General features: G+C 39.2%; 1 protein-coding gene across 1 annotated transcript in view; it reads left to right on the forward strand.

Moving 5' to 3' along the window:
- The window catches only part of COL4A4 (collagen type IV alpha 4 chain), a gene marked incomplete at both ends in the record, with an annotated part of 64,450 nt that extends 43,492 nt beyond the window's left edge, over nt 1–20,958 (forward strand). Inside the window, 14 exons of the mRNA XM_084292227.1 lie at nt 299–362; nt 1,596–1,670; nt 2,082–2,189; nt 2,522–2,629; nt 6,729–6,800; nt 7,553–7,681; nt 9,105–9,212; nt 10,038–10,193; nt 10,873–10,971; nt 12,187–12,318; nt 13,721–13,837; nt 17,915–18,103; nt 19,803–20,089; nt 20,695–20,958. Coding sequence (XP_084148353.1) covers nt 299–362; nt 1,596–1,670; nt 2,082–2,189; nt 2,522–2,629; nt 6,729–6,800; nt 7,553–7,681; nt 9,105–9,212; nt 10,038–10,193; nt 10,873–10,971; nt 12,187–12,318; nt 13,721–13,837; nt 17,915–18,103; nt 19,803–20,089; nt 20,695–20,958 — 1,908 coding nt within the window. The remainder of the gene's footprint in view (nt 1–298; nt 363–1,595; nt 1,671–2,081; nt 2,190–2,521; nt 2,630–6,728; nt 6,801–7,552; nt 7,682–9,104; nt 9,213–10,037; nt 10,194–10,872; nt 10,972–12,186; nt 12,319–13,720; nt 13,838–17,914; nt 18,104–19,802; nt 20,090–20,694) is intronic.
- Between the last annotated feature and the right edge of the window lie 895 nt (nt 20,959–21,853).

The raw sequence follows: 21,853 nt of genomic DNA on the forward strand, positions 1-21,853 counted from the left end.
ACCTTTTAATTCAAATAACTCAAGCCATCTGTGAGGAATTCAAGATGTTCAAGCCAAGTGTTAGCATAAACACATTCAAAATTATTAGCAATTCTAATCTAGAGTTTCTTGGAAGTATTAATGGTCAGTGTTTGATGCAGCAAAGACAAAATGCTTTTCTGTTGAGCTAAAGATACAGTTTTGCTTTTTGTATTGATTTCTGGTCTGTTTACTAGCATATGAGAACCAAATGTTCTTACAGATCATTCCTATTATGAATATCATAAATCAATATATATATATTTTTGCTGTTTATCAGGGTGATGTCGGCTTACCAGGAATGCCTGGAAACCCAGGATTGACTGGCCCAAAAGGATCTAAAGGTTCATATAAACATGCTTTTGTAAAGAGCCATAGTGTTATGTTATATATGCTTTCATATATGGAGAGTACTCACTAGACATTAGAAAACAGGACAGAAGTGAACATAATTCAAACATGAATAGCATTACAAACAAGTCTGACATGAAGGCAAAATTTGCATTTTAATACATTTATAACAAAATTTTTATTAATTTAGAAGATAAAACTATCAGATTTCATGGAGTTTCAAAACTCCAAAAAAAAAAAAAAAAAACAAGTACAAACTTACATATCTGTAAAACCAGTTAAACAAAATGAGAGAAAATACAATTATTTATGGTATTATGCAGATAGGTAGTTTTTAAAATAGTACAGCAGGATTTATTGTTACTTTTACATCACTTATTTTCCAACAATTTAGGCTATGATTGTTAATTCCTGTAACATCTGAAAGTAACAAAAATCAGGCAAAGGTTGTACCCGTGTAAGCAAAGTTATTCTGCTTACAAGGTGAAGTTTTGTATCTGTATTTTTTGTGTAGGTAGAGATTACTCTGACAAATTTATAATACTTAGATTTTTTTTAATATTTCAACAAAATACAGAATGGTGCTTTTTCTCAGCTACAGTTTCCATTTCTTCAAATATTCAACACCTTCTCAGCCAGGGAATATATTCCCCACCCCCCACCCCCCCAAAAAAAAAAAAAAAAGCAAAGAACAAAGGTCTGTACAGAGAATATAAGACAAAATCACTTGCAATTATCGAATCTCTAATAAAAAGGACTTTCAGGGCAAACAGAAGTTTCTGTGCTGGCTTAAAGTCCCCAGCTAGTCCCTAAAAGGTCTTTACTGAGTAAATGGACTCATGCTGTACTGATTGTGCAAATTCTAACAAACCTATGTAAGGAGCTCTTTGTGTTTAATAAAGTATCATAGGGAATTTATGCAATATCTTTCATATTCAGTATATGCTGTCAGTATTGGAAAATTTTCCTCCCCCTTTTTTTCTCCTTAGTGGGAAATTTACATGAATATTGACTGGAATCATATTAAATACGAGCTGAGTTAGTACTTCATGATAAGATGAGCTGTCTGCTAATTGCCATGTGCCAAAGTATTTTTGTGTTCTCTCATTCCCTTTTATAGTTGTTATATCTATGACTAAATTATCAGATATTAAAAAACTGTCCAGCTTTGTATTCATGGATGAAAATAATACTTGTATCAAATGAAAGTCACTGTACCTTAACAGGCAAGAGAGGTGACCCAACTCTTCTGCTTGGTATACGTGGTCAAAAAGGGCCTCCTGGAGACCCAGGATTAACAGGTAATTCCGTCTGATTAAAGAAAAAAATGGACCTAAGGAATTTTCTGTAAGCTTTGTTAGTGGAGAGGGAGCTCTATTTTCTGTAGGCATTGAGTTGTATTTTGCACAGTTAGAAGCCCTGGGATTGGAGTGGCATCACAGTGTGCAATATGGCTAGCACAAACGTAAGAGATAGAGACTGGTATTGTCTAGTACAGCACTGGAGAACACCCCAAGACCTCCCAGAATACCTGTCTTGTCTATCTCTTGCTAGCCATTTCTGCTCTTTCAGATATCATCAGAGATATCACTGTAATTCATTGCTAATAAATAGATGCAAGGGCCTGCAGTATTTGAAAACAAAACAAAACAAAAACAAACACTTACAGAAAAATCTTACTGAACTTTTATATTTTATATATATTTTTAAAGGATTCTGTGGGTTACCTGGAGAGAAGGGTTCAGCAGGTATCCAAGGACAACCTGGAAGACTAGGATCCAAGGGCGAGTCTGGATACCCAGGAATACCCGGATTTCCAGGTAACGTCAAAGTTTTAAAATTAGTGTGATCTAATAGCTCAAAAGGGGTAGGCATCAGGAAAACACAGCTGAGGAGGCACCTCTGTTGAGAAGGCTATAGAAAGGAGAGGTTGTATAAGGCTTGTACTGAAAGCTATTTCAGTATTTGTAGACAGTGGCAGTAAAGCTAGCTCAGAGTTTGACAGCAGATATATCAGTTCTTCAGGCAGTCCCATATGCTTCCAGGTACCTCTGAATAATATAGTGTGCTAAATTGTATAGGGAAAAAAAAATAAATAAATAACTGTTCAATGGATGTGCATAGTCAAGGATTTTTTTTCCTCCATTCTCAGGAGCTCCAGGTCCTCCAGGATTGCCAGGAGAACCTGGAGAAAAAGGGAAACAAGGACTTTCGGGACCTCCAGGATTGCAAGGATTAGCTGGATCGCAGGGCAGGAAAGGTAAACAGCATATGGTGTAGTTCTACTGGTAATGTGACATCACCATATATTAATACCATATAAAAAATAACAAATGCTACCTCACAAAATTGGACTATGATCCAAAATGAGTCAAGAAGAAGAAAGAAACAGATTCTGGCTCTCCTAATGTAACTGAGAGCAGAAGTTAAGGAAAGGAGAAGGAGTTTGCATTAATTCAGATGTTTCACTTCAACTTCAATTACACTGTGTTCTACCTTTTCACCATGGAGTGCCACTGTTCCTCTACAAAAACAACAGAATGCTGTGGACAGTTTCATCCACAACAAACTGTGATTATAAGATAACTTGTTTTCTTTTGATTTTCTAAAAATAAATAAATAAATATATATATGGTGGATTTTATGTAGGAATATTTCACCAAAATCCTAAATTATAGTTTTCATAACAATTGTCACATTTGGATTGAACAGCAGCTCATCTGTATAGTTGTTGGAAGCCAGTATGTCATTCTGATTATAGTAAAAGTTAATATTGAAATCATAAGTTACAATAATGTTTTATAAAGAAAGATAATCAACTACGAAATTTGTATGCCCTCTCTGCAATAATGAGCTTCATAACCAGATCCTGGGCAAAGAAGAATATTAATGATGGATATACAGATACCATAGTAAAGTAATAAATGTGACCATGAAAAATGGCTAGGGAGGACAACAGATTCACTTCAAATTCAGACTAAGGATAAATTGAGAAGGTTTCTTAAAAAATACTGAAAATTTAAATGAAAAATGGAAGTTTCAGATTACTTGCAGAAAGTAAAGGGTGTTGCTTTAAACTGTTGTGACAGACTGCTTGCTGGTGCATAATTTGCAAGAGAACATTTCATTGTTGCAAACAGTATTTTCTGTAACAAAGGCAGAAATCTGCAATGACAAGGATGTCTAAATTGAGAGAGAAAAATTTGTCTGCTGAAAACTTCTTAGTAAAAAGATGGACTCGTTCCATCTTGCCATGAGTGGTCAGACACTTCTCTATTACACAGAAGTTATCCCAAGTCCCGCGAAGGAAACATAACAAATTAACACATGTGCTGCAGAGGGAAAAGTTCTGTTCCAAATAGAAATTCATTAGAGACCAAGTGGCTTGCCTGCCTTAGGATCCTATATATTACCAGCCAAGTTTAAAAGAAGGTTAACAACCTTGAAATTATACTCAGTAATGAAAACTGAATGGAATTAGTATTCCAGTTCTACTGGAGAATATATCATATGCTGTTTTTAATAAATAACGTAGCTACCATTAGATGTGAAATGGTTAATTGGCTGTTCCTTGTTAAGGACACAGCCTTGTTAGTCTAATTGCTTCTCATTTACATTAAATGTCTCGTTTCTGAAGAACTTTTAGATTAAAAAATGTAGTTAAAGGGCTTTTAACCGAAGCATAATCACATTTTCTTTGTTACAGAGACAGTTTTACTAGTTAAGGGCTCAGTCTGGCAAGTCTTACTTGTGTGAGTAATCCCTCATGAAGCAAGTAATATTAAGAACATCGGCATAATTACTTGTGTGAGTAAAAGCTGAATTGGGCTGTAAAATGCAGAATAGTGGTTCATACGTAGGTCAGCCAATTCAGCTGTACCTAGAAGTATGGGACTAGAGCAATCCAAAAATCTAGAAATACAAGTGCTGATATTATAATGGATTGTTGGCAAAGGTGTCAGAAATTCCCTGGAAAGCAAGTAAACCAAGCCATCAATCTTGACTGAATAAGCTAAAGATCAAAAAAGTTTTAAATGGTGGACAGGATGCCAAATGTTGTTAGTATTTCATAATCATTTTAAAATACCACTGTTAAGTTCCGTGGATTGGCATGCAGCTCTCACATAAATTTGAAAATGGGAATATTTTCAAGACAAGCTGGCTACAGAAAGCAGGACTGAAACTTAAGAAACTTAAGAGCAGTGAATTAAGGGCACAGAAGATACTACAGGTTGGGTTAGTAGTATCCCATGCTATAAAAGGGTATTACAGAGTATATTATCAATGTGTTATGGGTTTTCAAGCAACCTTTTGGATTTAAATTTTCCCAGACCAGTGTTTGCTGTTGGCTGTTTTTGTTTGTTTGTTTAGTTTGTTGTTGTTGTTTTTTGGCTGATTTGGATGCAATTCCTTTGTTATATTTTAACAAAAATAATTTGGCACTTTTTCTGAGAATAAAGCTCCAAGATTTATATTTATTATTTATTAAAGAACCTTAGTGAACTTTTATTTGTCCTTTCTCAGGAGACCCCATCTTTGAACTAAGGATGTTTAAATTTGGCTGGCGAACCATTTGATGAAGGGCATTCCTGTTAGTGTTCCTATGGCAGTTCGTCCCTGCCAAATTTGACCGGTTTAGAAACAAATGAGAAAAATATTTCCATTCATATGTGCACAGTACAGCAATAAATTCGTCTATGATTTATGCTCTGGGTAAACAGCAGACTTTGATGCTGCAGGACATGCTGGGATCGAGCACAGGAACTGAAACAGAGAACCTACATCTTCTATTCTAGGAAATGGCTAGACAGGGAAAAAGAGAAATAATTCTGAACTGTGGAGAAAAATACTGGGAAACCTACATCATAGGGAGAGGAACTGGCAGAAGAAGGAAATTAGAGATAAGCAGCAAAGGTAGAAAAAGAACAAGAGCAAGCATTGTCAGTGTTGTTCCATTTCTTGCAGATCACTATCCGCTCTAGTCTGTCCCACTCTGGCAGGAGAAATGTCACAATGCCACAACTCTATTCCTCTGTCTGAAATCTTTGTAACCTGTTGCCAAGTGACCCATCAGTTTTGTCAAATCTGGTCCTATCACCAGGTGCAGCCTTAGCATGAGTAACAGATCCAAATATTGCATTCTCATTTCCCTGGCAAACATCCAACTGATAGAGCCCCCATCTTGCCTTCCCATTTTTATACAAAAAGCAAAGTATGAGAAAACACTAAAAAAGATTGCAGCATTCAGCACTTTTAAGATAGAAACCATAAAAATACAATTGATTTCACCCTGCATTTTGTAATTTGTGATTGCTCCAGTTTTAAATTGTAGCTGAATGCTGAATTCTGGTTTTGCCTGGACAGGAGCACCATAACATAATTCATTTATTTCTCAAGAAACAAAACCATCATAATCAGGCTGAGAGAGGATTTTTAATCGGACTTTTTGACTCAGTTCTGGAATATTTGTAATAAACCAGGCAAATAACTACTGCAAAAAAAAAATAATCTCAGATTAGTTCTAAAAGATAAGGAAAAACGGAGGTAGATTTTTGAAAATTGAAAAAAAAAATTAAAAAAAGCTCAGATGATAAAGCAAAAATTATTTTCAACTAGCACAAACAGTAGTTTATGATCTGGTCATCTAAGTGAACATTGTTAGCAACAAAGCTGCTATATGCTATAACATGTCAAGATCAACCTTACAGATGTCTAATTCTGTATTTTCAAAGACTTTCTGCTGTTGAGCTGAAGAATTTTTGTAGCAGTATGATGCAAAACAGCATGGTTTCCTTCATGAAATCTGCAGGACCAGGAAAAATAAGAAGACAGGTGAAAAATTTGCTTCTTTCTAGTGCAGCTAGATTAAATTGCATTTACATTTATCTTCATGTAAAGAAAATGTAACGAAGTTCTGTTTTTCCAGTAATTTTATGTAGATCTTCATTCTAGTCTGTAGGTTATTACAGGGCTATGCAGTGATGAGATGACTAATGTTGGACTAGGTAATCACAGGCAGCAGTAGTACTCCAGCCACAACCACGAGGTTCAGCATAGAGTAAATCAGCCCACAGTGAGCTTCCTGCTGCTAGCTGCAATGTAGAAGTACCTAAAGGTTTAAAGTGTGCATTTTCTGGTTACTTTGAAACAAAACTGTATTATCATTGCCATTTTCAGGTTTTCCTTTTCAAGATGGCAGCACCCAGGTGCAACGTGACCTCTTCAGTTACCAATAGGAATCAAACTCAGCAAATGTCCTGCCTTGATCCACAGTGCATTCTCAACAAAAAATGCATAATTTTTAATTGCAACTTTAAAGAATTATTTTGGCACTCATTCATGCCTGCAATACCTCTTAGGTCTTCCTGGACTGCCTGGACTGGATGGCTTGGATGGACTAAAAGGTCAAAAAGGTTCTGCAGGAGCTCCAGGTAAAGAATAGAAACTGCCTTGAGGAACAGAAAATACATTCTTGAATGACTAAATGCACAAGGAATAATGCATATTATTTTGATATTTGCCTTGCCCAGAAGAGATCATTAAGGCTCAAACTAACCTTTCAAACAGAATCTAAAGTGTGCCTAATGACAAACCTGTAGTTATTTGTGAAGAAACCTTTAAAACTTCCATTACTCATATAGTTTTGCTGGAACATTTCAAGGCTATTTATACAATGAAAATGTTCGGTGCAGGAGGTGTTTTTTTTTGTTTGTTTGTTTGTTTGTTTTTTACAGCCCCATTAAAGTCAATGGGATTTGTAGTGCAAACTTCAGAGGAACCAGCTTTTCACTTACGCTGATCTATTTGCAGCTTTCAAAAGGTGCTTTTGAAGCAGTATTTAAAAAACAGAGTGCTCACCATCTATCAAGAAGTTACAAATTTGTACTGATAGAAAAGTAAATTTAGGACCCTGCAATCAGGTTACATTTCAAATTATAGGTAATAATGACACTGTATAAAATAAACCCTGAAGAACAGCCTTAAAGCAGAGATAACTTTCTTCAAAAGAGATGACTAAGGGCTGTACTCAACAAAACTGTATCCAGCTCCCAAGAGAAATCCAAAAGAAAACAGTGCTAGGCAACCCTTGTAAGGAGGAACATCTACAGCTGGCATTTCTATCCTGCAAATCTGTATTTGTACTCACTCTAGACATTATGTACATAATTTTTTTCCTTTATAGGTCAAAGTGAAACAGGGCGCCCAGGATACTCAGGAGAACTTGGACCGAAAGGTGACAGAGGTGAACCTGGATGGCCCGGTATTTCCATTCCAGGCGCCCCTGGAGAAAGGGGATTTCCAGGATTCCCAGGTAAGAAAGGGTTTTTTCCTCGGTGATGCTCTGCAGAACTGAAGTAAAGTTCATAAAGGCTCTTCCCCAGGTTAGTATCAACATGAATATATGCACAGGAGATTCGTTCACTGACATCATTCCTATTGCAAACATTTATGTTACCGGAGAAGAAAGAATGGGAATAGAAAATGACTTGGACACTCAGGGAACTGCTAGGTGGAGTTGCCTCTTGGGAAAAAAGTACCTAAAGAAAGAGTACAGTGAAGCTGGTAATCGCAGAAATACAGTAAATCAACTATTCCAATGTAAATGCAAGATGGAACTATATCACAAGTCTGCTAAGATTATTCAAGAGCCTTGGTGATGTAGGAATTGCACAGAAATAGGAAAAAATTGTGAGAGACATATTCAAAACCCAGTTGGATGCAGTCTGTGCAAGCTGTTCTAGCTGACCCTGCTCTAAGGAGGGAGTTGGACTAGAAAGTTTCCAGAAGCCTATTCCAGCCCCAGCAATTCTGTGATTAGAAACAACATTAGTTTTACTCTATCAAACCTTGCTACAGAATCACATAACAGGGAAAAAAAAAAATCTAGCTGAGATGAACTCTGGTGAAGTGAATTATTTTAAGATGAACAGTTTTCTCAATTCAATCAGCTACTCGTTTGTGAACTGAATGATGTGGTTGAGAAAAAAAAGTTTTATTCCAAGATGTACTAACATTGCTTGAGATTAGATGGTCAAGACCTCCCATGGCATACTGTGTGTCCAGCTGTGACGGTTTAGGGAGAACTCACTAGAGAGTAAATGGATGGGTGGAGTTGGAACAAGCCGAAAGAAACTAGATTTGTTTTCTTTAGAAAAGAGAAGGCAGCAGAGTGCAACACATGCTAAATGCCTTCCAGTATTCAGAAATGTTACGCAGAGGATGGTAACCGATAACTTTTCTTGCCTGTCACATGTAAGACATTTTGCAAATGTCTTAATTTGCAAAAATCCAGATTACACGTCAAAAAAATACATTTAAGGCTATAAAGTTCATCTTGTTCACTAAGGTTTTTAGGAAATGACTGAACTCACTTTTCTTAGGAATAGTCTGTGGCTACTTATCCTGCCTCAGGCTAAATAATTTTCTAGACCTCTATTGCCTTAAATTTTTACCGTTTCTTTGATTGCTAGAACTCAAGAGTTTATTTGTGGCAATGTGTTGATGTATAATGATGCATTCTTTAGTTTAAGTAGATTTAATAGAAAGTTTTGAGAAGATAAATATTTTCACATATATATTGTCTTCCCAATCACTGGTACATTCAGTAGACAAGTGAGAGCATACATTATCCTCTGTCCATGACACTATGTCATCATTCTTTTGGTTAGTAACTTATCTTTAAGAAAAACACACTTACTGTTTTTGCTTATGTTTATTTTAATGTGATCCCTTAGGTATAAGAGGGCCTGTTGGACCTGCTGGACCTATGGGAAGATCTCCCAGTAGTGCCCCTCCCGGACTTCCAGGTGATCAAGGACCACCTGGTTTAGATGGCATCAGAGGTATATAAAAAGAAAAAAAATCAATTTTGTTCATTTAAAAAATCCCTGAGGCTGTTAGAAGTCAGGTAGGTTTGCTGCCTGTGGAGCAACATTTAAAAGCAGATGGGAAACAAACCAATCAATCCTGCAGTAAATAAACAGAAGTGAACACTGGATAGATAGATCACCAGAACAAGGATAAATTCATGCATCTCCAGATACACTTTTTTCTGGCCTATATGGTAATTCTGTACAAATCCTGTTGCTACAGCAGGTCTTTGATTTCCACAAAAAACAAACAAACAAAAAAAAGATTACTGACTTTTCTAGCTAGCAAAAAGCATAAAACACATTGTCCATAGACCTGCCATTGTTTGTAAACCCACAAAAAGCTTTCCAATTAAAACATAGCCCTGAGAAAGCTAAAACTGGCAACCCTTTTGTAAGGATTTATATAGACCTTAGTTTCTCTTTCTGTAGACACTGGTCCTCAAATGGAGTTTTTTTTTTAGTTTTTCTGACCCATTCCTTACCCAGACCAAAGACTAATAATAGGGGTGGAAGGGTAAGCAACACTATAATAAACAGAGAAACACTGTCTCAGTGCAGGTAACAGCTTGCCACCTTTTGTTTGCACAGAATCTACACATTTTGGGAGCTATTCATATTATGCTTTCTTTACAGTGCCTTAGAGAAAAGCTAATGATAATATATCCAAAAACATGCAAGGGTTGTCCTATGTCCCAGCAGAAAAAAATGATAGATTTTAATGGAACGTTACTATTTTTAGATGTTTATTATTTGTGCATTAAGAGCTTTTTTAAAAATTATTATTTTTTACTGTAGGTCAGCCTGGGAATCCTGGTCCTCCTGGAGAAACCATCTTTGTGCAAGGAGATCCAGGCGACACTGGTATTCAAGGGGCACCAGGCATTTCTGGGCAGCGAGGGCAACAAGGAGCCAGAGGTCCTCCAGGGAACCAAGGAAGAGAAGGCCCAAAGGGTATGATCAGAGATGTTTTTAACTAGTACATGCACTTAGGCCCAGCCTTGTGCAACTGAGCCTCATGCACAGGGGATTGCTGTTGGACAGTCTGCTGTAGCCTGATGGAAAGGGTACAATAGATATTTCTTAGCTCTGTCTTCTTATTTACAGATACAACAGGGCTGCAGAAGAAGGTCAGAGTAGCCAGGTTTGTATGTACTGCTTCCAACAAATATTGGAAGAGTACCAGACCAACCTGAGATTCTGAAGTAAAATTATAATGTGATTATTCTAGATAAAGTAAACCTCGTCCTGTCTACAGTGGTCTTGAGGAACCATGGAAGCTGCAGATGTATTTGAAGTAGGTGTCTCATATCTGCCCCATATCAGTAGTTTGCAGCTTTCAACAGATTCCTCAGTTTGAAAGCAGGGATCTGAATGCTGCTTCCTCCACACTGGACAGTAGCCCTGCCTACACAAATCGATTCTGATCTCTGCAAAAAGAAAAGTCATTTTTTAATTCAGTTCAAGACTAAGAAGAGATGTGAAAAAGATGCACTTCTTTTTGCAAGACAACAGAGTTTAGCTGTTTCAAGCATATTTTTTTTTTGTTACTCAAGCAGTCAGACTTCATCTTATTTATGTGTTCACCTTCTTGGAATGCAACTGTGCAATTGTATAATTGTTTTCTTTCCAGGTCCTATGGGAATCCATGGCCCACAGGGTCCACCTGGTGCTGTAGGACACCCAGGAGACCAAGGTTTTCAAGGGAAACCTGGTCCTAAAGGTCCCACAGGTACTTATGAGTTTATTGCTCATTATCATTCAACTGTAATGATGATATTTGTGTATACGTGTAAATCTATCTTACTAATGTTTACTTGCATACAAACAATTCAAGCAAACAGAAAAAATCTAAATCGATTTCTCATTTGAGTTGTGTAAGGATTTGTGAACTACGTATTTATATACTCACATATGTAGTTTATATATTTATCACCTCACATAATTGATTTTAGTTCTCATTTGATTCTTTACTCTAATTTCTATGTCTGAAACTTGTTTCCTCTTACACCACAATGGCTGCAATCTACTGTCCATTTTTCACATCAGGTTTCATTGGTAAGTTGATGACTATTGATTATTGTTTATCTGGTCTTCCTTATGTATAGATGTATTATGCTCTTATTAGAAGGTAGTCTTGGCTTGGCTGCTAGGAATAACAGATAATGCCACAACAACATAGTGCTAAGCGATTTTTCACATAAATAGCTAGTGCTTCCAAGCAGACCAATATCATAATAATGCTACACTGATATGAAGTCTTGTGCTAAGATGTCAATTAGACATGCAGAATATCTTTATTTCAATTTATCACTTCTATTGCTGTTGCCACACCAGATAATTTCTAACCAAAAAGTTGATAAAAGCTTTAATCCTATCCTGGGTTAGTACAGACACTGAGCTCTTAATCTGACTGACGTGATTCTGATTTTTCTCAAAAAATATAAATAGCCAATAGCTCCTGGTAACTTTCAACATGAGTGGCAATTCTTCATTATCGTTTTAAATGGGCATTGTGGGTTAGAAGAGTTAGCTCTTTTCCTTTGGCCTGCTTGTTGAGGTTTTACAGCCACAGCAGAGGCAAAGTACTGTAAATCTTCACATCTGCTAAGGTGTTGGAGCTAAAGTTGGGTAGACTTTATGCTTTAACTTAAATCAATTTGGGGCACATTAGAACAGAAACTGTACACCAAATATTTGAAACATGCCAGCTAGCATATGCTTGCTAACACATGCTTGCCATGCTGTTAAATGCTGTTCTTAAAGACCAAGAGTAAAATTAAAAGCAGTGAAACTCAATAACTCGAGGTTTTGAAATATTAAAGTATACGCTTGAATACCAGAAACAACTAACATATATGTTTAGTTTTCACATGGGAGCTATTACCCATTTTTGTTGTTGTTGTTACTATTTTAATCTAATTTACTTTCGTATTACATACAACAGGTGACCCTGGTGAACCAGGAAGAATAGATGACTCATGCCCTACAATTCCAGGACCTCCCGGGGAAGCGGGACGAAGAGGAGGTGATGGCTCTATAGGATTATCAGGGCCAATAGGTCATCCTGGACCCCAAGGTAAGCTTGCTTTTGAAGTCTTGGATGTCTATTTTGGCCATTTAGACAAGGAATTGCAAAGGGTTGGTGTCTGTTTCTTCTCTGTCTTTTACCCTGTCGTCTCTTCCCCTTAAATTAATGGTCCCCAGAAGTATGTAGTGTGCTGGTTAATGCTGAGGGTGATAGACCAATATGGCTAAACCAGGCTACCTGAGCCTGCCTGCACTACATTCTCTTTTCCTAGGCCAGGGAGGGCAAAAGCATCACGCACAGTTCAGAAAAAGAACTTCTTCAGATGGTGTTTTTCTTTTTGCCAACAAATAAAAAGTAACACTTCAAACGCTCTCCATGGTTTAGTATTAACAGGTGGTTTGGCCCAGACAGGTTATATTTGGAAGATTGGTTAGCATAGCTTTATGAAAGTCCTAAAAAGATACCGAAGTCAGAAGCTGCTATGTCTCCGTTAGAATATGAAAAATTGTAGCAAAATAAAACTGTCCAAAGATCACAGAAAGAAGTAATGAAAGACTGACAACTGAAAAATCCTTCTGATAGATAAAAACAAGGGTAATGCAGGTGCTGATGAATGCAAAAAAGTCGCCATCTTCAGAAAAACAGCGTAGCATATCATCAAAGTGTCGTCAGTTCAGACAGTGAAACCCTTCTATGGTTTTAGACGTTTCTTACTCAGTAAAGTTTATTGTGTTGACTATACTTTGTATAACAGTATCTGGCAAGTGTAATTCAGATTGTGTTTAAAGTAGCCAGTGAGCAGAACCATCCCTATCTGTGCACCCTGTATGAGATATCTGTTACTGTCATGATCACACTTCATTAGCATTACCTGCTAATGTATATAAATGTTTGGATATGTGAGGAATATAAAAAGGTGAGGCTATAAAGAACCTAAAATGCCTTTATCCTTTCCCACAGGATGTACTCCAAATCAGCTGTCCCTCTCTGTTCTGTAAATACTTTAATACATGCAGTGCTTCACTGTAAGTTCAGTAAATTTAAAGACTTAGTGGAATTGAGTCCTAAAACATGAAGGCCTGCCACAGGATGAGTTGTAGCACATTACATGGTACAGATACTGCAATTCTGCAAGAGGCTTGTCATTATAATGTTTGTCAATGGCTTGATTTCAACTGTAAATCACACAAAATTAAACAGAGAGAACAAAAAACCTTATCAGCAGTTGCTGTTATTGAACACCCACCTCCAAGCTACTGCTGCATTCACCAGGCGAGTCAGCTGTAAAGAGAATTCCACCACAAGGCAGTTCTGCTCCTCTCTGTTCCTTGAGTGTTGTTTCTTGGTGGTGTCGGTTCTGCTGATGGGCCCTTTGCATGCCTGTGTGTGCTTAGACAATATGTAAACATTAAATACAGCCATATGAAGTGCATATTTTACATTTATCTAGGAAGAAAAGGTGAAGAAGGGTCCTGTGGACTGCCAGGTCAAGATGGTTTACCTGGGGCACCTGGACCACCAGGTGACCAAGGGCATGTAGGAGAGCAAGGATACACTGGACCACAAGGTAGGAATGGTTGCTTTTTCCTTCCCGTTTACCACCCTGGGATGGAATAAGCAGAAACTTCTTCATTTTGAAAATAACTTCCCTGATGTTTTTGGGTAGTGATGGCTCCAATTCAGAAAACTGTTGCAGGAAGCACGGCCGAAAGCACGACAGACACCAGTAGAGTCAGATCATGCTCCATTTTATTGCCTGAATAGCCTAACTTTTATAGTGAACTTAACAGGGGCGGACAGTGTTTCACACAAGATTATTGGTCAAAAGCACTCAGACAAACAACTACAAGAAAACAACCCCACCTGCAAGAAAACAACCCCCTTGTGATTAGCAGTCACATAGACCTTGTCTGTCGGTTTGCGGCTTAAGGAACAAATGCAGCCAACTCAATGTGAGTGATAAAGCACAGTTCAACTTTATTGTCCGGATAGCACATATTCATACAGATGATTATAATTATGCCTACTAGTCACTTGCTGATTCGCTAAGCCTAAAAGTTACATTTTACAAATCCCTCCTACTTGCAGTTAACTTGCAGTTACAGCTTCCTCACTGTTTCCTAGCTACTTCCCTGTACACAGTTCTTCTTTATCTCAAGGACACTCTGACCTTGTTGCTCTGTACTTTTCCACTCCTCTCGGTACTTTCCCACGCTTCAGTTAGCATAACTGAGGTCTACTCCTGGTTGCTTAAAACAAGCTCTGGTTGAACAATTGTTCCGCAGACTCCTGTCCACGCCCTTTGTGCCATTTCCCAACAATTCCCCCTTTTTCTTTTTGTACGAGCAGTACTTGGCCAAAGGTTTTTTTCATCAGACGTCGAATACATGACATAACACAGCTTAAACATAATAATGCTACAACTACTATAATCAAGAGCATGAAAACACTTTGCAATAGACCCTTAAGCCACGCAATGGTGGAAATAGCGTCTGCACCACTATCGATATTGTCCCTTTGTAATCAGCATCAATAACTCCAGGTAATATAAAGAGTCCCTTAATTCCACTTGACGAATGTCCTATTAATAAAGCACCGTGGGGTCTCTTATTAATCATTAAGGGTCCCATAGCAGTAGAGGGAATTTTAACAGGCTTCTGATCTATTATGGTCACGTCTATTGCTGTTGCCAAGTCCAAGCCGAGGCTCCCTCTTGTGGCTGGCTGCAGGGCACTGTCTGGAACGGGTTGTTGCGGGACGCTGCTGCTGGTGGCCGCTGTCCCATCGGAGCCAAAGCATTCCCCTCCACTTGGGCTGGAGCCACCACTGTTGTTGTAGCGCGGCGACTTGGTGCGCTTGGTCTGCCGTTTCCCGAGCGGTTGCATGCCACGGTATTGTGGTTCGCCGACTTGCAGTTTTCACACCACACCTGTCCTGCTTGACAGTCACAGCGATGGTGTCCGTCCTTTCCACACAGGAAGCATCGATTTCCTCGTCGAGATGGAGCTCGAGGTCGCCTATCTTCTGTCCGCAGCGGGGCTAGAGCTGCAAAGGCTTGCTGCTGTGCTTGTAGAATATCTTTCCCTAACTCGCGTACCGCCTCTACTAACATAGCTTGGGGCCCTACCGGAATCCTGCTCATTCTTTCTAACATTTGTTCAATAGTGGCGTCCCCAGGCAGTGTCAATATAATAGCCTTTGTAGCCGAATTTGTATTTTCCATAACACACTGTCGCAATAAAGCAGCCTTCATCCACTCCGGGACAGCTGCTTGATCTATGGCAGCAGTTACCCGATCAATAAACCCTGCAAAGGGCTCGTCCCTGCCTTGCTTCATAGCCATGTAAGAGAGGGCCATTGGAGTGGTTTTAACATTCTCCACGGCCGCTCGAGCTATTCTCATGGACTCAAGGCAACATTCCGGACCTAACTCGAGCTGAGCATTAATGGTAACAAACATGCCTGCCCCCATAAGCTGTTCTACAGCAACTCCGCGTAACGGATCGTTAGGGTCCCTCGGTCGCTGCGCTGAGATTTCGCAATGCCTCTGCCAGTGGGCTTGCCATAACAACAACTGCGACTGGGTCATTATCATTCTCATTATCACCTTAATATCTTCGGGGCATAGTAGCGTCCCTCCCCAGATATAATTCAACATTTGCTTTGTAGGTTCGCTATGCAATCCTGACTCATTGACTGTACTACGTAATTGAGACAACAGCTTCCAATTAAGCATACTATGACTCCCTTGCATGTTTCCCTGGTACGCCATGGGATCCTGACATATGTCTGTAAATGCTCCTAATTGTTTATCCTCCACAGCTTTGCCCATGATCCTCTGCCAATTAACTCTCCCCACTATCCTTCTCTCCCCTCTTTAATCTTCCTTATCCCTAACCTTACTATGTTCTTGCCCACTGACACGTTCTTCCTTCCCTTCGCTTAATTCTTCCATAGCTCGATCTCCCTCTGGCGAAATGGCCTCTTTCCCTCGCGTAACCGCTACGGGGCCCCAGCACGGAGGACCGGGAACCTTACTAGTACTAAAAAGCAAGGTGCTGCCTTCCTCGGCGCCTGCTGCCGCTGCCTCCATAGTTGTGTCAGACAGGCTGCAGGGTCCTGATCTCCGCCCCTCTGCTCTGTGCTGACTCGCCACATGGTGTGGGTCGGCTGCCGGTGTCCACTGACGCCTCTGGTCTCCCGTAGCAACTTGATCTCAGATGTCCCGCATTGCATCGCAATTACTTCAATTCCCCGCATTTTCCTTTGTCCGGGTCGGTGCTTAGAGTTTCTCAATGTCTCTCAGGTGTTCCGGTGTCCGCCAGGTCTGTCCTTGTCTCTCATAGTTGGCCGTAGCCCTGCAGCGTCAGTCAGTGCTCTCTCCGTGCAGTGGTAGGCTTGCCGTGTGCCTCGGGTCTCCCGGCGCCGCTGCGATCCCTCTGCTTGTGTGGGTCTCAGCCTGTTTGGGTGCCATATGTTGCAGGAAGCACGGCCGAAAGCACGACAGACACCAGCAGAGTCAGATCATGCTCCATTTTATTGCCCGAATAGCCTAACTTTTATAGTGAACTTAACAGGGGCGGACAGTGTTTCACACAAGATTATTGGTCAAAAGCACTCAGACAAACAACTACAAGAAAACAACCCCACCTGCAAGAAAACAACCCCCTTGTGATTAGCAGTCACATAGACCTTGTCCTTGAAGCCAGCTGCTGGTAACAATATTTTTCTGAATTCCTCAATTGGGCAATGTGGGAACACTGTCATGGGAACTTCTCATAGTTGCCCTGGTAGCTTGGTTTGCCATGGGATTTTTGCTGTTTCAAAAAATCCCTCAACAGAAAACCTTCAAAGAACTCAGCAAGAGTGGCAAATCAGCAGGAATTTGATTTCCTGTCAGTGCTATTCCTACAGCTACCTACCTAATCACAGGACTTTTCTGAGGGGAGATGTGCAAGGTGCATAGACAAAGTTCTCCCTGCTCCCTCAGTTGGATGCATTCACCTCTAGCCTGAGATACCACGACACTTCTTTCCCCTCTCAGTTCAAGCACTGATTGTGACATTTGTGACTGATACCATGACACAAAAATGCCTCTGAAAGAAAATTTCTCTCTGCAGCCACAATCAATCAGAAAAGCAATTAATCACACATCAACTTAAATGCCATATATCAACAGGAAGGCAATTCTGAGTCAAGACTAAAGGTGCAATTGTCTGAGTAATTAAAACTGTATTTCAGCTGTGGCTGCCATTGAATAATCTATTGGTTTACCGTGAAAAAGGCATTGACTGTTACTGCAGGGATTCAAATTCAGTCCAAAGTCATCCCTGTAAGTCTGGGAAATCATTGCCCACCTCAGATTATTTCTTAATGGATGAATATCCATGCAGCACTGGACAGAGGCACAATAGAAAAGCCAGCTGTGAAGCATTCAGCGGCAATTTAATTAATTTCTCTCCAATAAGAAAGATAACGTGAATCTATCAGTGTCTTTATCGCCAATGACAACCTCCAAAGTTGCATTAGATTCAGTCAGAACCCCCCTTGTTGAACACTGAAATACAGTAAAAGATAAACGTTCCCACCAGCTATGTGTTCATACAAGCAAATTTATTTTACCTTTTTTCGTATGTACTCTAAGGTCCACCTGGCCAGACTGGTATCCCAGGACCACCAGGCCCTCATGTGAGATCTTCAAGTGGATTCTTGCTTGTCCTTCACAGTCAGTCAGACAGAGAACCACTCTGTCCACAGGGAATGCCAAAGTTATGGACAGGCTATAGCCTGCTGTACCTGGAAGGACAAGAAAAAGCTCACAATCAAGATCTTGGTATGTATTGCAGTATAATTGTAATTGCCCTCTGGTCAAGGTCTAACGTGGTGTGATCTACACAATTAAAGACAAGTCAAATGTAGCATGGTAAGTAATCACCAATCATTTATTTGCTATAGACTCAAAACTGATTTCCAAAATTAGCATTTGTTTGCTTCACACACCATGGCTAGTCATATGGGGCTGTCTTTGAACTCACTGGAGATTCTCTTTGATCAGGAATCCCATTTGGCACTTTGAAATAACTCCATGGAGCATCTTGCTCCCCTTTACTGTATCTTGGAAAAAATAGCTGCATAGGTTAGATGGCTGGATGGCAGAAATAAGCTTTACAAATAAAATTTTGCATCATATACAGCAGAATGATGTGCTTTTGAGTGTAAAAATCTATTTTTTTCTTCCTTTGCTTTTGGAAAAAGAGTTTTTCCCAAAGATAACTCCTCCTGGTGTCTTGGATTATTTCTTCTACATATACAATTCTGACTAGAGTTAACAGTCTATAATAAGTTGCCTGGCTTGCAGCCTGAAAAACTGATTGGCTTCAGTTTGCATAGAAGTGATTTCCTGAATTGTCGTCTTCTTATGCAAGAGGCAGAGAAATCTACTAGGAGGAAAGATCAAGGACCTAATTAGCTTGACAATAAAAGTTTTCAAAAGAATAAGAAAAAACATTTTTAGTACAGCAGTGTCATTCTGAAATATTTTCACTAGCATGTGTTTGGCATTCCCCAGGATAACCACACATAGTAATGGAATGCCTTATAACAACAGTGAAAATAAGAGCCAAATAAAATAGAAGTCCATGATCTCTGTGACCATTGTATTGTTTTTGCAGGCATTTTCCTTATTCAGGCTACTCCAGATCCCATATTATTACTGGTATGGAATATTATCACTGATAAAAAAAAAAAAAATATTAAATTGACTTCTCTATGTTACCTGTCCTTAAAGATCACTTCAAGGTTTAGGAGCATTGCAGAAATAATGCATCATGCCCAAAGTTCAGGGCAGATCATACATGAAATGATTATTGTTGTTAACTAAATAGGTCATTATGAAACTTCTCTTAATTCAATTTTGGAGGAAGAACTTCACTTCTGAAGTAAACAGGAGTCACTTCTCAGTTCCCACTGATGTCTCTCTGATGAGGAGTGCAGGAGTGGCTCTCAGTCCGTTTATTTTACTCAGAGTCTGCGAAACCTTTCTGGAATGCAGTAGGAACAGCTGCTGAGATTTCAGCTTCATGCACTGGTAGCAAGGGTTTGTCATACTTTACAAAACCTTCTATTTATTGGAGTTGGCATGTGGTTTTTCACTGCTTCTAATGAGCTTGTAAATAGATAATCTTTTAAACCAGCCACCACCTCATGCCTAATTTATTTTTCAGCATTGGCATAGCTAGGATATTCGTTATGATAACTGTTTCCTGTAGTGACAAGCTGCATCATGCTTAAATACTGGATTGTGACACCACTAAACATTATTGGTCAAATTAAGGCATTGATTGGTTAAAAAAAAAGAAAAAAGAATTGCTTACAATATAGCTAGCCATTTGTGTAAGGAACCTGGGAGCTTTAAGATACAGGAATTAGGTAACTCTTGTCAAGGCCTGTAGTTCCGTAGCAACATAAGCTACAAGATTATTTTCAACTTGACCTGGAAAGAAGTGAAGTAATTCTATTATTATTATTTTCAGGTCTAGCAGGATCTTGTCTTCCTGTATTTAATACTATGCCCTTCGCCTACTGTAATATCAACCAAGTTTGTTACTATGCCAGCCGAAATGATAAGTCTTACTGGTTGTCAAGTGCTGCTCCTTTACCAATGACGCCACTCTCTGAAGAAGAAATAGAACCCTACATAAGCAGGTGTGCTGTATGTGAGGCCCCAGCCCAAGCAGTAGCAGTTCACAGCCAAGATCAGTCAATTCCTCCCTGCCCCATGAACTGGAGAAGTCTTTGGATAGGATATTCTTTTTTGATGGTAAGTCTGGGCACATGAGCATATATACACTAAAGTCGTAGTGTTAAGCTACGTGTTTCTTAACGTTGCAAAGAAATTGAAATCCTTTACCATGAGGATGGTAAGGCCCTGGCCCAGGCTGCCCAGATGCCCCATCCCTGGCAGTGCCCAAGGCCAGGCTGGATGGGATTTGGGCAGCCTGGGCTGGTGGGAGGCATCCCTGCTTGTGGCAGGGGGGTTGGGACAGGGTGGGCTTTAAGGTCCCTTCTAACCCAAACCATTCTGTGGTTCTATGAATTAGAGGTCCAGGTCTTTTCAGTGCTGTCCTCTAGTCACGTTAGAGGCAGTTCAGATTGAACCGCACCATTTGGAATCCACCTGGGATTACTGTTTTCTTCAGCTTGATAAATACCAGGAAAATAAGAGAGCTGGTGCCAGACTTTTGAAATTAAGATTTTCTCTGGCAAAGGAAGTTTACTCCAACCTGAGATCAAAGATAGTGTAATTAAAAGCAATTAAAGCAAAAAAAAAAAAAAAAAGAAAAAAAAAAAAAGGACATAAAATGATTTAACATCATTTACCTACTTTTCATGCACAGTTATCAAGTTCTTTCATTGTTCTTTCAGCACACTGGATCTGGTGATCAGGGTGGTGGACAGTCCCTTACGTCACCTGGAAGTTGCTTGGAAGACTTCAGATCAGCACCATTCATTGAATGCCAGGGTCAGCGGGGAACTTGTCAGTTTTTTGCTAATGAGTACAGTTTTTGGCTAACAACAGTGATGCCTGAACTGCAGTTTGCATCAGCCCCCTTGTCAGGAACTCTTAAAGAGGGACAAGAGCAGAGGAAAAAAATCAGTAGATGTCAAGTCTGCCTGAAGCATGGTTAACAAGTGAAACAAATTAACAGATAGAGCGAGATGCAGAAGGAAAAGCATGCTAAAGAGTTAAGCAGTATTTAATATGTGAATATATTTTTAAGCTGCAGCTCTGTTCTTTTTGCTTGAATGGACATCCAAGATGGAAAGATGCATCTATTGAGTCTCATCCACCCTGTGCACACATCAACAGATAGTGGAATCCAGTGTAAAGAGCGTAATTTAAAAAAAAAAAAAAAAAAAAAAAAAGGAAAAAAGCTGTATTACACTGGAGTCCAGTACCATAATATTCATGCAACAAGGTGAACTCGGAAGGCTGAATTAAGTCTGGAATACCAACTAGACGTACATGATTGTGCAAGACAATGGATTTTTCTGTTAGAATTGGCATTTAGAACAGAAGGAGTATAGGTATTTATGTGGCTTAGTATAAATAATTACCCCTTAAAAGATGTATAAATACAGATGTGCAAACACGTAAATGTCTTAAAGCCCTGTAGCTGAATCTCCCAAGCTAAAGAAGCTTGCACAAGCTTTTTCTGAGGGAAGGGGAAAAAGTAATTGTTAAAATACATTCTTACACATAATAAAAACAATGAAGATCAAAGTCTCACTGTTGCAGTATTGAACAAAACTGTGAAAGAACTGTTAATTGATCTTTCATAAGCAACAAAGTTGCAAATCCGTTTGACAGCAGATTATGTAAGAAAATAAAATTAGCTGAGATAACGAAACCTTAAAAAGCAATATTTATATTTGCGATTAATTTCTAAGAGCAGTTGCATTAAATTAAGCTTCAATCCAAGAAGCTGAAGAAAACAAAGCAGTTTCTAATAGTAATTGAAGGGAAATTTCAGTGTGGTGATAAAATGAGTGAACTCGTGTGATGAATATAAGTCTTTGGACG

The sequence above is a fragment of the Netta rufina genome (genome assembly GCF_964035555.1).
Source record: "Netta rufina genome assembly, chromosome: 9".
In the NCBI taxonomy this organism is placed as follows: Eukaryota; Metazoa; Chordata; class Aves; order Anseriformes; family Anatidae; genus Netta; species Netta rufina.